The 16,155-nt window shown below is 39.1% G+C and overlaps 1 protein-coding gene across 1 annotated transcript in view; it reads right to left on the bottom strand.

The window, feature by feature from the left end:
- LOC116492525 (multiple epidermal growth factor-like domains protein 6) overlaps positions 1–16,155 on the bottom strand; it is a 179,116-nt gene that overhangs the window by 80,163 nt on the left and 82,798 nt on the right. The window contains exon 5 of the mRNA XM_032193296.1: positions 6,618–6,740. Within this exon, the coding sequence (XP_032049187.1) occupies positions 6,618–6,740 (123 nt within the window). The remainder of the gene's footprint in view (positions 1–6,617; positions 6,741–16,155) is intronic.

Below are 16,155 nucleotides of genomic sequence, written 5' to 3' on the forward strand. Positions count from 1 at the left end.
CCTGTTGTTGTTTGGAGCTTCTGGTTAGGATCCTTGCTCTTGACTCTGTTTGTGCCTAACTGGTTTGCCTAAAGGTGACTGAAGCCCAGCTTCTGCTTTAAAAGTGGCTGAAACATGACTGTGCTCATCCTCGGTGCCAATCGATAAGCTCCTGTATTCAGGAGAAATGAGCTCACTCTTCGGTGGCTGTATTCATTTTGGAGGAAGCTGTCATAACTGTTAGTTCATCTACCCTGAGGGATGCCGTACGTGAGAAGTTATGTGATCTCCCTCACAGCCTCTCTGTTCCGTGAATAAGAGGAGAGAAGGGAGACTTCTGCAATAGCCAAGCATGAATCAGGAAAAATCTGAAACGGTGCAATTAAAATGCAAAAATAAATCATTACAGTTATCAGAGCATCAGATGCTCTTCTGGGCTAACACGACCACATTACTGCTCCAAGACCAGGTTGGAAATCTCTGCTGTTACCTGCCCCACCAGTGTGTTTATCCCCCGTGCTTCCCTGGTTGGAGAGAAGCAGGGCAGAGCTGGAAGGACTGATTTTGCTGAGTTTAGTAAATGATACATTTTAATAAGATGGAAAGTGCTCGCGTGTCCCTGGTGTGTAATTGAGTGGATTAGGTTTGGAAGGGCGCACAAAATGAGAGGGGAGCGACCAAACGAACACGCAGCGTTCGTTGTGTGCCGGCAGCCGCTGTGAGCCCTCAATTAGCAATCCAAAATTCAGCTCAGGTTCCTGCCTGCCGTGGGCTTGCTATTAATCAGGATTCAGGTAATTCATTTTAAAAGTCCAATAACCTACAATTAATGCTACTTTTGCTATGAATCTGTAGTAATTTTTACTACTTATTTGGAGTACATTTTTTGCTGTAGTACTGTCACAAAGAGACAAATGCAGAAAGATGATGCTATTTGCCTAGGATAGTGCAACAGCTACCAGCATCTATTGATCCCAGCTGGCTCTTAATGCAGCACGGGGCTGCGCAAGAAAGGACAGACAAATGACCTCCAGCATTCATTCCTCCTGAAGAACCAGAAAAGACAAACACTTAAAAAAAAAAAAAATAAATAAAAGCATGAATTTCAAAAATAATTAAGAGTAAAAATTAAATTAAATTACCCAAAAAGTTTGCAAATACGAATGTCTTATGGTAATTTCTGTCCAGATCTTCTTTGCAATCATGTACAAACACAGAGTTCAAATATCCTGAAAAACACAAAAGTCTGACTGCATAATGCTACACGGTGTTTAAAAGGCACAGTTAATCCTTAATCTTAGTTAATATCCTTCTTTTCATAAGAGAAGAAAAAAAGAGAAACCTCGATTTTTATCAGCTGAGATCTGAAATCAAAAGACATAATTATGCTTTATATTTGTGACTAAAGATACTGATTTGACAATTAGGAGCAACCATAAATAAACAATATTCATATGTAAAAATAGCTATTGCTACTTGTTGAATTCACATCAGATGATCAGACCACGCTACCAGAGTTCTGGGTGCACAAACCAATGGAGAAGAGAATATTTATTCCTTGGCTTCATACAGAGTGCCTCAAAGCCCTTTTACACTTTGAAACTTATATGCTTTGAGTTTTCTGACTCAGCCCTAACAGCACATAGTGGAGTCCCAAGGTACCACTAAGCACTTCAATACACGGCTGGCAATAACAGAAATTAGGTTTTGTGCTCTTTCTCAACTCTTTTTCTTTTGTCTATTCTTTTTATCTTTCCTTTCAAATCACTGTAAAAATCTAATAAATTAAAATTTATTCGTTATCGAGATTGTTAACCCAGGGTCTGTTACGGTTACACGATGGAGCTGTCTGTGTCCCTCACTCTCTGAGGTGGACGTAACATGGGCATGGTATTTCAGTTACAGATAATTAGGTAACTGTGATACAATTACTACAATTTAGCCTTATTTCCATATCTCAGGACAAAGTTTTAAAATAGAGAAAGATAAAGATTGTCACGCGGCTTTACCTCAATGAGGAGTGCCTTCTGCAGATTACTCTAAGACAAGTTCAAGCTGAGTGGTACTTGTTGCATGTGTAATCAGGGCCAGGCTACATTTCTTCTTGTAAAGTATCATTTATTTTCTGTATTCTCCTTCGATTGAATTGTTCCTGAAAGTATTTAAATCTGTGCCATGGTATGTCACAGTGTTATGAATCAATGAAATTTCTAAATTTTGAATACTAAAGAAGTATAACCCGAATCAGTCCAAATGAGAAAGAAAGAAGGAAGGAGAGAAGGAAAGAAAGAGGGAAGGAAAGAAAGAAAGAGAGCTTCCTGGCATCTCCCTAGAGGTGCACAGTGTTACGTCCTTCAGTTTTTTCACAGGATGCAGCAGAAGCTTGGTGCATTGATTTGATGGGCAAGGAAACCAGTCCAAATGCAGAATTACTGTGTTTATTCTCTTTGGCAAAAACACAGCGTTTGACAAGAATAAGTTATGACCGAAACCTCAAGCCTTACAGACTAAATAAATGCTGAGGTCATCTTAATAAACACTTTCTTTGACAAATCCTTCAGTATTCCTTTTAGTCAAGCTATTAACTCTTCTGTGGAAGCAGTGCTTAGAGAGTTCCCATCAGACAAGAAATCAGGATAAATCATTGACACCAGTGACTATTTTATTACTTGGGTAAACAGCAGTGGCCTTGCAAAGTCACACACCGTCTCTGAAGGCAGCCGCTCCACGAGCCTCTCCAGCAAAGGTCAGGGATCTGCCCAGGCTCTGAGGCTGGACTGAACCCCCAGGGATGCCCAGAGACTGGGCTGCACTGATTGCAATATTGCTCTAATCAGTAAAATAAAAGCTTCGTTCCATCAACAGCTAACCATATGACTTCATTTGTCTCCAGCTTTGTTCAGTTGCCTTGACAGATGAGAACACAATAATATAAATAAGAAATGACATTTTACCAAAGCAGGTTAACATAAGGTCACAACCTTTTTCATTTGACTTCTGTAGCTTATTCATGTGTGAAAACATGTTTTTGTAGCTCTAGCCTCAGCATGCTTTACAGATCTGGACTTGTGCTGAAAGCTGAGTTTTAAAATGGTATTTACATTTGGAAAATAGCATTTTGCTTTTTGTGATGTTTGAGTAGAATTGTTTCACATTAGTGTAAGTTAAGAACTGAGAAAACCTATATGTATCACAGAATATCACATAAGAAGTCAGGGTAACCTCTGCCTAACAACTGAGGAGCTATTGCACACAGATGAAGTTGATTTGCGTGCACACACATATTTCTCCTCCCTTACTCAGACCAAGTTAAAGCTTTCTGAGCAAATTCCCCCACTGACATCAATCAGGATGCCCCTAGAAATGCTGAACACCAGTATGGATGCACAGGGCACAGAATGAGGCTGACAGCTGTACACTAATAAATGTCAAATATTAATTTATGGCACTATTTGTGCAGCGATTTAAATCCAAATCCTTTTTCATCATTAATTTTAACAGGACACATGAAGACAGAGAGGTAAGCATGAGCTTTATGTCAAAATCTGTAATGCCTATGTGACTATCTGCCAAAATATATTTCTCTGTCAGATAAGAGAACTGAAGTTCTGTCTATGAACACTGGAGATTTCAGCTGCAGTACAACACACAGATAATTAGACTTGAAAGGCTAATCAGTTCACCACTCTGGCTGGCGTCATCTATAGATGCACGTGCCTTCATCTTCCTACAGCTTGCCTCTTGACGCAAGTAACCCTCTCTGAAATAAGATGTTATATGCAACATAACTCTGAATGATATATCCTGCCATAAGAGACCACAACCAGTTAGAAAAGATCCTTTTTAAGATGATCAGGCCTATTTTATGTTGTTGTCTTGTTCATATTCATGTAGCCTTATGTCTTGCAGGTGCCTTTGATGGCACAGAAGGTAGAGATGCTCAACTCCTACTCTAAAAGTCTGTAGCCATTGTCAGCTTATACTCTTGGGTCTCCTAAAATGGCTCCCCAAAAAGCTATTATTGACTAATCAGCAGTACACTTCATTATGTTGTTGGATTCATGAATTTTCACTTTCACCTCCTCAACATTAAAGAGCTACAAATGGCTAACAACAGTATTTATTTTTATTTTTTTAAAGCTATTTCCTGGCAACATATTTCCTTTTTGTCAAAAGGATGCTCTATTTTGTTTCTGAAAAACAAGATCAATCTTCGCACTAATAATGACCTACTGAATAAAATCTGCACTACTTCCACGGTGCTTTTATAACAATATGCTGTATTTGTACCTTGGCTAACAAAAAAAAAAAAACACACTGTACAGCAATTGATCATTTCAGTCACCAGTGAAATAAAACCAACCGTGAGACAGATAATGGGAGCAGAACAATAGTGCACGGCTATTTAATGCTAGAGTTTAGACTAAGAGCTAACATAAAGCACAATGAAGCCATAAAGAAAGAAAGAATGTAACTACCCAGAACAACTGTAAGCCTTATTCCTCCAGAAATGCTGGCTAACCTGAGCGATGAGAAACTGTTTTGCCCTCATCTTCAAGACGAGCCCTTTGAGCAATGCAGAACCATCGCATCAATAAAGCACCAAGTCAGTGTCACGTCCTGAAAGATCAGCACCTTCAAGCAGCACACGCAGCTTTCTTTGGGAGCTCACATTTCCCTCCTGTCAAAGTCAACCACTGAGTCACTTACATTGCAAAATCTGATGGCTACAAGTTGGCTGAAGGTGCTTCGTTGCAAGTCTGTAGCCACTGACTTGTCACTATTGGCACCACAAAAGTCAAGGTGTAATTAGCATTAGCTCTACGTTCACCTTAATCTATGACTTGAGCAGTTTCAGTTTGTTGCACATTTCCATTTTTGTCTGAAGATTTCAAACAGTGGCTTCAAAATGGCTAACAATATGTTCTTCTCTAAATCCTGTGTAGTACAAGAATCAAATATCTTGAGCTCTATTTGATTTTTTCAAAGAATGTCAAAATAACAGATTTTGAAGCCTATTTTAAGAGTAGCAGAATTGTATAGAAGGAACACTAATTTGACTGACACAAAACAATTTTAACAGAAACAGTACCCCCGCATGCTAAACAATTTAGGATTACAATATGTAGTACCCCTGCTTTCAAAAATGTATTTTTTATAAACTTTTAAGCAGATGTAAAAACAGCAAACCTTCACAAACAAACCTATGCACTGGCTCACTGGCATATCACCAATTAGCCACCAAAAAAGGTAAGAGAAGACTGAGGTGAAGTAGCAGGAATCTGTGAATTATGCCTAGTATTTCATGCTCCAGCTCTCAAAAGGCCAAAATGAAAGCACTGATGACCATAATGAAAAACTTCAATCAAAATAAAATAAGCATCTACAGCTTATTTACATTGTCAAGCTTGATATCAAATGATAGCTTACCTTGAAAAATAATTCTACAATCTTCTAGTGGAGAAAAAGGAGTGCAGCCAAATAAATTACAAAGTTAGGGTAAAGAATACGATCACAGCTAAGAAATACATTGCTTTGTAATAAATCTGAAGAGAGACATTGAAGGACAATGATAAATGAAATCCTGGAACAAAGGAATTTGTGTGACGCTGTGCAACAGGAAAAGCCAGAAGAGATGGCATCTTGTGAGGAGATGATAACACAGTTTGTACAACAGGAAAAGCCAGAGGAGATGGCTTCTTGTGAAGAGATGATAACACAGTTTGTGGAAACATACCTAAAACCTTTCATCTTGAGAGAATCAGAAAACTTCCACTCTACATTTCCTGTAGCAATGAAATACAATTGAGGACGCAATCCCGGCACACAGCCAGTCCCCAGAAGATCATACAGCAGCAAACATTCATCACCTGCGTTAGCAGAGAGTTCATGAAGGAGAAGAATCTGCTCTGGCCTCTGACATCTTGGCTACTTTACTCCTAATTTCAGTTACATTTACACCTAAAAATGGAGTGACTATAGATCAACAGATCCTATGGGTTTGTTTACATCCACTCCATGTTACCAATGCAACTCTAATGAATTATGGTTAGATTTCCCAAATGTTGTAACATAAGTTTATGTGATGTTTTAATTTTACGCAAAGTCAAGCTTTTGTATAGCATCTTTTGCATAGGAACAAATTTTACCCCATAATGCACTAACTGGACTTATATTTCCCTTAGGAAGAAGACAAATGGGTTTATGTAGCATGTGATTTCAAATCCTTTTTTATTCTGTTAATCTCTAGCTGTGGAATTGTGATTGAAATGCAAAAATGTATGTGTATTTTCTGATAAGAACCATTTTGTTTTAGAGACACGAAATGTTATCAAACATTCGTCAGGTTTTTAAACTGATGATGGAAATTCTATAATCAGAACATGGCACAACCAATCCAGGTTAAATGATAACAATTTTTCAAAAGGGGAAAAAAAAAAAAAAAAAAAAAAAAAAACAACCCTTTGAAGTGTTCTTAGAGTTACATCCGCATAATCCAGACATGAGAAGATCGGCTTTCTTGACAACTCTGAATATACACTCTTCAGCTGGCTCTAGCTAAAAGCTAACACTTCCTTTTCCTTTGCAATGTCTTCTCTGATTCCTTAATAGCAGAAAGACACAGAACAAAACATTACCTCCACACGATTTTCCATCTTCCTGCAGTTTCTGGCCAGCTGGACATTTGCAGTGGTAGCTGCCGATGGTATTACAGCACTGGTCGTGGCAGCCACCGTTCTCTGTGGTGCACTCGTTTACATCTGTGGGTGGAAAGCATTAGGCGGTCAGTAAAAAGTGGGCATTGACCAGATTACATGTTTATTTAAGAATATCTGTGTATGATCCTGATATTACAGAAGTAAAAAGTTACTGAGAAACACAACTAAGGCCCTTTTAGGCCACCACTGCATAAATGGCTCCCAGCTATGTCACTGTGCCCCACCATGCAACTGATAGATGCAATGGGGGGATTTTTCCTCCTCCACTTCTGTGCAAGGTAAGCTGCAAGGTCCACCCGGCCTCAGCTGCAGGCTGAGGGAGCAGGGGATGTTTGGCCTACAGACTGGAAGGCTCTGTGGAGAACTCGCAGAGGCCTGCCTGTGCCTGAAGGGGCTGCAGGAAAGCTGGGGAGGGACTCTGTCACGGCATGTAGGGATAAAACAAGGGGTAATGGCTTTAAACTAAAAGAGGGGAGATTTAGATTGGATACAAGAAATAAATCCTTCACTCAGAGGGCGGTGAGGCCCTGGCACAGGCTGCACCATCCTTGGCAGTGCCCAAGGATGTTGGAAGTGGGTGGGCTTTGAGGTCCCTTCCAACCCAAACCAGCCCATGATTCTGATTCTTCTCAAGAAGAGCAACAACAATCTTTATACTGCCATTTCCACCACTTCACTTGTGTGCTAGGTTGCTGCCAGCATCCATGGCAGAGATGAAAAGCCTCTAGAAAATGGTAGCACTGGAAAATAGTTAAGGTCCTTCTTTCCTCAGGATATGTGTGCACTTAATATCTGCACTCCTTGCCTATTCACCTGCTCAAACTGGTGCTTGCTTGCATGATTTTGAATGGGGAAAAAAAAAAATCTTTACACATTATAAATGAAGAACATTAAAGAACCACATAAATAATCAAGTAAATGACTAGTCAATGGCAGAGAAAAATCAATACTGAAGACATTTTCTTTTTAACCTGTGTACTCATATATCCTACCCAAGAATTTCTGAAGAAATGTGATAGAAATCTCCGGGCCAGTAATGCTCTGTTGAGCTGCATCGCAGACAACAGATGGTATGAAAGTATTTCCAAAGTAGAAAATTTGTCAAGTGGGATAGTAAATATAGCAAAACCAGCAGGTATTTGCTGTATTGATTTCACGTATTCTGGAAAGCATACTTGTGCATTACTTTCTGGCTTACATCGCTCTCTCTGAAGTGTGAATGTTGTCTCACAGACACGCAATTCAGAGGCAGGGAGGGACAGCAATGAATCTGTACAAGAGCGATGGGTTGTGGGCATTTTTTCTTGATTTGGTGACAGACAACAGTGCACTGGTAAGGGGCAAGCCAGGGCTAGGGGGACATGCCAGGTTCCCAAAACCTGGCATGAGGATGTAGGTGACAGATGTCATGTCCACGAGGACTTCGATATTGGTAAGGATCACACGTTGCATTCAGGTTAGAGAGCAAGAGAGCTGTGAGGAGGAAGATTAAGCAATAGTAGATAAGCATCATCATGACTATACAAATTGGAGCAATTACTTCATATTAGGGGCACTCTACATCAGCACTGGGGAAATATGGCTTTTTTAAAAAGTTCTAATTAGACTCTGTCTAAGAGAAATACAAAGTGCTGCAAAAAAAAAAAAAAAAAAAAAATCAAAAAAGAAAGAATTTCACATGTATACAAGAGAGATGAGAGCCTTTCAACTTCAATCCTTAGCTGCTAAAGACTAAGATTTACCAAGGTTCGTTAGTTCTTTGATGAGCTTGAGTTTAATTTTACTAGTTCATTTATGATCCTGTCTAAAAACCAGAGTTCAAAGAAATTTTGGGGGAGGTTTCAGATTATTAACAAGCTAAAGGAAAGCACATCATGCAATGTCAACATTTACTAACACATATCTGAAGAGGCACAATCTCACTGAAAACGTCTCATTTCTCTGCAGCTAATTTCTCTACAGCTCTACATTCAATGCAATGACCGACACAGTAAAACTTTCTTTATTCCCAGTGACACTGACAAGCACTGGCAAGTTGGATTTAAAAAAATACATGTTATGTCAGAGCTACACAACAAAGCAAATCTTAACTCACACGAAGTCAGCAAGGCTTTTCTCTTGATTTCATGGAAACACAATTTAGATAGAAACTTTTCTGAAGTGAAACACTTACACACCCCGAAACGCAAAAGCAACCCGTACCGAAATAAAACATTCGTCTGTTCGCTTCTCAGCAAGAGACTGAGAGAACATATGACAAGCAACAGATTTTAGTCCTGTTCCTCAAAGCACAGGAAGAAGGCACGGTAGCGCTGAGCATCGTACAGAAGATCGACAAAGCAGACGTGTTCCAAGTGATTTACTCCCTCTAACTAGCACACATCTTGATATGCCTTGTGGTAATAAACAGTAATGAGCCGCATAATAACCCTGCTCCACAGCTTCAACTTCTATTTATACTAGCAGAATTGAAAACTAATAAAATCTCTTGCTCTTTATTTTTTTAAACAAAATTATGTGAGGAACTACTTTATTTTTCTAGACCATGTTTAGCATCTGCAATACTACATGACCTCCTAGTATAAAATATTGACTAAGTTCTGTGGTCTATAATATACAACCTAATTTATTAACACCAATGTCTGTATTTTCAACCAAAACACTGAAAGAAAACCTTTCAAGCTGAGAAGCTAATCATTATCCTCTTGATTTCACAAGGGTATAATACACGCAGAAGTCTATGGTGCTATTGCATACTAATGTACAGAACATTTTTCCTTTTGATTGCAACATATTTATATTAGCAATCAGGAATCTTCTTGTTCAGCATAAAAAGCTGTGACCCACCCATGTGTTTTGCCCCAGTAAAAGAACTGGTGCTTCTACAACTCTTTATCTTCTTCCATCTCTTTTTCACATGCTGTGTGCAGGATTTCCTCATCTCTGCCTTAAAAGTTTTTTTTTTTTTTTTTTTTTTTTTTTTTTTTTTTTTGGCTGTTTCTTACACCAGAAATCTACTGCTTTTTCTACTGCATGCAGAAATTCTGACTTTTCATCCATACTCCTCTATAAAACAAATATGTCATTTAAAGCTAATCGTCATAACTCGGAAACTAAATTATAGGTATTGTAAGACAGCAAAATGAGCTTTTGACATAGCCTTTTCCCTACAACACAGCACACATATCTGAAGGCATAACCCTCATTAGGTACAAACCATAGCAGTTCAAAAGTTAGTGTTAAGGAAATTTGCTCTCTAAGCACCTGCATCTGCAATGTACAACCTCCTGTACAAGAGCTTCTCCACTGCTTGTACTTTGCCAACTTGTTTTTAACAGTCCCAATAATAAAGGTCAGAAGTTGCCTCAAACAAGCACAAAAATAAGTTATCTGAATGTGAAATAATAACAAATTTGTTATTACATATTTACATTGTTAAAACATGGTTCATATGGCCCTTGTAAGCCATTCTATATTCCTAAAACACAGAGTAGGCAGAATTTTAATGTCTGATTACAGATTTGCCACTGTAAAGAAACAAAACAAAACAAAAAACAACTACAACAAAAACAATTCTGTCAAATGATAAATTTCTGTCTGCTTTCCATATTCAATGTCATTCAAGGTTGCAAATATATTTGCCTTTTGGATAGCAAGAAAAATGACAGAAAAATTTCTGACATGTAACAAGTCTGCCAGGTTAGGGCTGACAAAAGTTCAATGTTATCAAGACTATCAATCCATCTGTAATGACATGCTGTAGGCGCTTCAGAAAAATAAATGTGATGCTTTCTACTGCAATATTTCACATTTATTTATAGAGCCAATGTTGCAACACAAAAACATTCTCCACGGGACATACTTTATGTGAGTTTTCAATGCTTTCAATATGTTTTCAAACGTATGAAGTCTTAGAGAATAAAAATGAAAAAAAAAAAATCTAGATTAATTCAATATTAACTTTGTATATGATGCCTGTCATGTGTGTGGAAAAAAAAAATCACAGCATTTTAATACACTAGAATTCAAAAATGTAGATTGTAGGCATCTGCCTACATCCCTTACTCACAGCACAAGGTATTGTAAAAATTCATTCATTTGTCCAAAAACCTCCTCAAATATTTGTTATCTTCAGCATAGGAGAGCATGTCTGTTTTTCAGGAAATGGATCACCTTTGCTCAATTAACTATGCCTAGGAGCTATATGCTGGGTGGAGAAGGACAGATCCCAATAGCCTTCTCCATTCTTGTTGAATGCTCCTGTCTGAAAGTATCAGATAGCAAGCCAGAGCAAGCCAGAAAAAATCTTTCACAAAGATTTCTGGAAAGTCTAGACGATTTTAGATTTCCTACAAATAAATGCAAAATTTTTATAAATGCAGCACTGGATAAAAATTAATTCCAACAATGGACTGAATCACCTTCTATTTTTGGCAACAATTTAGATCTATGGGACACACCAGCCCAGAGGCAATAGTATTTTTAGGTAAAGGATTTTACCAGTATAACAAGTTTAAGGAATTTGTATTACTGTAAAGATTAATTTTTAAGTCAACAAAGAGAATCTCATAGCCGCAGCCCATTATTTAGTGTTTTTTTCCCCCCAAGGTTGCTATATTTATCAGTTGCAGATGAGCAACAACTTTATTTAATGCAACCACATGCAAACTTGCCATTTCAGTGACCACTCGCGAGGGCTAACCTGTGCTCTGAACCATAAGCAGCTGACTTCAGCGCATGTCATAGCTCAATGGGCTTGTAATAAATCACTGGAGTGGAATAAAATCTGCAAAATCATTCACATTGTTATTGCAATACCACACAAACAAAGCCCACCGCTACGGAAATGGGAGGTTATTTTGATTAGTTTAAAAGTGTTTGGCTAGCACACTGTGCTTCAATTAGGGGTCAAAGTAACCAGAACATGTTTATTTAGGAGGAATACAGCAGTTCACTAATAGCACATCACCCCAGTTGTGATTTTCTCCTGAAGACTGGGGTGAAGATGGGCAGATCTCAGGAATCTAAATATTAAGCAACTTTATCTAAGAATGAAGCTTGATTACCTGCTGTAACAGACACTGGCAGCATCTATTGATTTTAATGACAATTCAGAAGTGTAAATTCCTAACTCAGAAAACATAACATGAATGCTTGCAGCATCAAACTTGAATTTTTTTTTTGCACAAAACCCTCATAATACTTATCATCAAATCCTCAATATATATATAATATATTGAATGTGCAACCTAAATGCACCTATATGTGTACCTTGATAAAGATGCGTGCCTGGTACAAGAACAAAGAGCTATACTCTCATTCATATTACTATTTGCTTCCATGAGGAAATATAGTAGGTGAGCATCTGCAAATTATAACGTGCACTTGAAAACTTCTCATTTATAGCTCTAAATGGTTTGATTCAAGTTTTAAAAGTACCAAAGATCCAACAAATAGGTAGTTCCTTAAGGTTTTAGACACTGTGCTGTTTTTTTTTAAATTACGGCCCAGATGGTCTGCAACCAAAACCATATGTCTGAATAAATCCCGAAGCCTGAGAAAGTTGATTTGAACTTTAAAGGCCAATCACTGCTATGACAGTACACAGCTCACACGAGTACATACGCACATATATCACAGCAATGTTACATGTAAATAGCCAGACTGGACAGGCTGGTGAGCACAATGCTCACGCCCCAGCTACTGCATTTGCCTTTATCTTCGTTTTGTGCAAGACCTATATAACAGTCTTCTTTGAACAGTAATTGTCTTGAAAACATAAATTACATCCATCATTTTCAGTGTGAACCATAAATTATCTGCCTGAATAGAAAACAAAGCTGCTCATTCTGGTAGTCAAGCACAGTCCTACATGTGTATTGATTAAGCACTCTTAATGCTTTATTAGGTTTTCTTCCTCCACAAAGTCAATAACAGGATGAATATTTCTTCTTGTGCTGTTATGAAGTATCGTAAATCTGAGCTGTTATTAACAAGCATCTGATTAGTGGAACAAACTTCTGAGAGTTTGGTACAGACTTTTCTCGAGTGAGCTCCCAGAGAACACCCATCATTGCCATTGTCTCCACTGGCAGCTGTTGTACCTTGTTTCCAAAAGTTATCACCTCCTCTTTTTATTATTTTCTTTTGTAGAAAGAAGTTACCTCTGCACGCATTCCTCTTGATCCCCATGTCACATCATTTACACAGAGAACATCAGCCGTCTAATGTAACGACTGGGTGCGCAGCCCACCTACCCCAGGGGTGTAGATCTCCGCAATGGTTTGCTTGCTTTTGTCCCTGGAGCATTAAAAATTTTGATTTTATGAACCCTAGATGCAAAACCAAAATCAAACAAAACCTCTTGTTAAACATCCTTTACCACTACTAATTTTTCCTTATTAAAATCATAGGCTGAAGATTAAAAACAAAAACCAGATGCATCAGTCATTTGCACTTGCACACATCAAGAATAACTCCTTTAAAGTCAGAGTAAAACTCGGCAGGGAGAAAAAAACAGGCTCAGAGTTTAAATAACAAGTTAAAAACAAGCTCTTAAAAAGCAAGAGGCTGGTAAGAACCGCTGTAGTACTCTAGAGCTGTTGTTGCCCCTGTGCAATATCACAAAATGCTCAGTGCCGTGCTGTGGGTACAGAGGCGGCCTGCTCCACCACACACTTTCCTCCTACTCTTTGGAGTATATAAAGTCTGGACTAAATCCTGAAACTTGGCATTTAACTGTCCTTTCAGAATCTTACTGCTTACCCTCCATAACCACATACGCAGCTGGTCTCTCTTTTCCTTTCTTTTTTTTTTTTTTCCCTGAGCTTCAAGGACGTTTTGCAACAATAACCTACAAAACCAAAGTGCTGGGTGAAAAAATACTTGCTTTGATTTTTATTTTTTTTTTATCCCACTTTAAAACCATCTATAGCAGGAACAACTACTTCCTAAAAGTTAACTGCAAGACCTAAATCATGTTCCAGTTTTCTTTTAATAGCAACTGGAATAACTAAAATGAAAGGATAAAAAACCTTCCCACAGTACAACGAAATCCTGTAATAGTACTCATTTTTAAAACACATTTCACAGACAAGGTATGAATAATGCAACTGAGCATCCCAGAACATCTGAATTAAGCAACAACAGACTAACGGATGCTAATTGGCCATGATTGGAGATGATTGTGGAGCACGGCTAGAACTATGATTACAAACAGAGCTAACGCACCCAGCCCAAACCTCAAGTACCGTTGCTGCAATTAAAGATATTTTATCAAATTAGACAAGTGTTTGCCTTTGCCTGCTATGATGGTTGTGAGCAAAACATAAAAGAAAGCATCATTTGCTGTAATGTAGCTTTCCTCACAACAGAGCTCTGCTGAGGCGGATTTCTTTCTGCGTAGACTTTTCATGCCACAAAACGACAAAATGGAGCCTTTTTAGAAAGAACTCAGGGCTCCACAGTGGCATCCTCAAAAGCCTTTGCCTTTGTCTGAAAATGCAGCTACCCTAAAAACGCCTTCTCTTTGCTGTATATCTGACTTCCCTTGCCAACAAGCGGTGGGTGTACACACACAAACAGGGTAGAAGACTGAACTTTGGAGGTTTGATTTCACGATATAAAGCTCTTTCCTATCTTGCAGGCAGGTAAACGCCCTTTAAAAATCATATCCATTGAGTACCAGTGAGACTCCAGGAGTCTTATCAACTTGAATTCTGGCATGAATTGCAAGCACGAGTTAAGCATTTGGCTCCAGCCAAGCCAAGTGCTGGAGCCTAACGGGGAGTTCATAAAATGCACCTTGAACCTGAGACAGGCTTGTAGCTTGCTACCTTCTGGTATCCTGGCAAAGAAAACCAGAAAGGGCCAGCCATTTAGTCACAAACCCAGGGTGGGACTATGCCAGTATTGTTCCCAATAAATGTTCAGCTTCCCTCTTCTGCTTCTGTATCTCAAGAAAATTTATGTGCAGAACTACTGCCTTTCTCCCCACTTCCCATGATCGCCTATAAATTGGGTCATCAGAGTGCAATTGTAAAAGCATATAGAAAAAGCAGGTATGCTAGGTCATTGCTAAAAGCTTAGCGTTTACATTTATTAATCTTAAGTGGTATAAATCTCCATAAAAATGAGTTACTTCCGTATGAAAAAAAAAATCAAGGCTATGCAAAATTATTTGGGTTCTTGGGCTATGATAGCTGAAGAGTGATAACCAGTAGATATGTGAAAATAACCTGGGGGTACCCTTGGGTTAGCTAATGCCAACGTCTTCAGGACCAACCATCAGCTCAGAGAAGTAGAGCACCGGCATCAAAGGAGCACAACGGGAAAGCGAAGAAGGTGTCTGATGCATTCTGCTCAACCTGTATTTTCAAGAGATTTAAAATGTCACCTCCCATGAAGAGCCCTGCAACAGTCCAACACATAAATAACAAAAGCAGAGATAAAGATAGCACCGTACATTGTTGATGTTTTTCAGGCTCGCTGGGCTAAAAGGTGAACGAACAATTTCAGAAAGAAATAAATACATTTGTTCCCAGGTAAAACCTGTAATGATGGGTCAGAGCCTACCAATTCAGTGGTGGCCCGTGTGGGATGATAAAAGGCCTGACACCCCGTGGCTTTGACATCTATGCAGAGCAGCAGCCCCAGTTTGCGAGGCCGGAGGAGGAGCTGGGCATGCGGCAGGGTGCACGGCAGCACTGGGCCCTACCAGAGCAGCTTATTGGGAAATAAAATTAAATAAATAAATAAATAAAGTTCTGTAAAGGAACCTCAAATCATGATTTTATCTGATCCAGGGCAGGACAGGAGAGACAACAAAGAAAAGTACTATTATAAGCATAAAGTGTTTATTCCAGCTTTGTCTCTTTTTTTTCTTTCCTCTACTCAGCAAGAGAACCGATCGATCTAAGCATGCATGTGGCTCCTCTCCTCCAACCCTGTAAAATAAATGCCTCAGACCCAGGAGCCCACTCCTTTTGGCAGTGTTTTGTGGGGAGGAGCCCCTGCAGCACATGTGGGCACCTTGGGGCAGGCCCCAGTGGGTGCCAGGCCCAACATACCCCGGTGTGCGTGAAAGGAAGGGGACATGGACAGGAAAAAGTGTCATCCAAATGCTTGTCCTTAAACAGTATTTGTCTCTTAACGAATGATAAAACCCTGCCAACTGGACCGTCAGGCCCAATGTGGAGGTGCTGCTGAATTTCAATGGGACTGAAGCCACGGGTCCAGACACTTCCACTCCCCAGCCAAACAGGCTGGTGACTGCTGCAGTGCAGCCTGAGAAAGATATCAATTTAATGACCCCAAATTTCAGGGCATCCCTCTTGTAAGAAGCCAAGTAGTTTCCTTCTAAACTACTCTTTCTCATAACATCATTACCCGCAGGACTAAGCAAGTGCACAAATTAGTTCATTTATCACATGAATAATATTTTTTTCCCCCCTTTTTC

Source organism: Aythya fuligula, chromosome 9, assembly GCF_009819795.1.
Source record: "Aythya fuligula isolate bAytFul2 chromosome 9, bAytFul2.pri, whole genome shotgun sequence".
Classification (NCBI taxonomy): Eukaryota; Metazoa; Chordata; class Aves; order Anseriformes; family Anatidae; genus Aythya; species Aythya fuligula.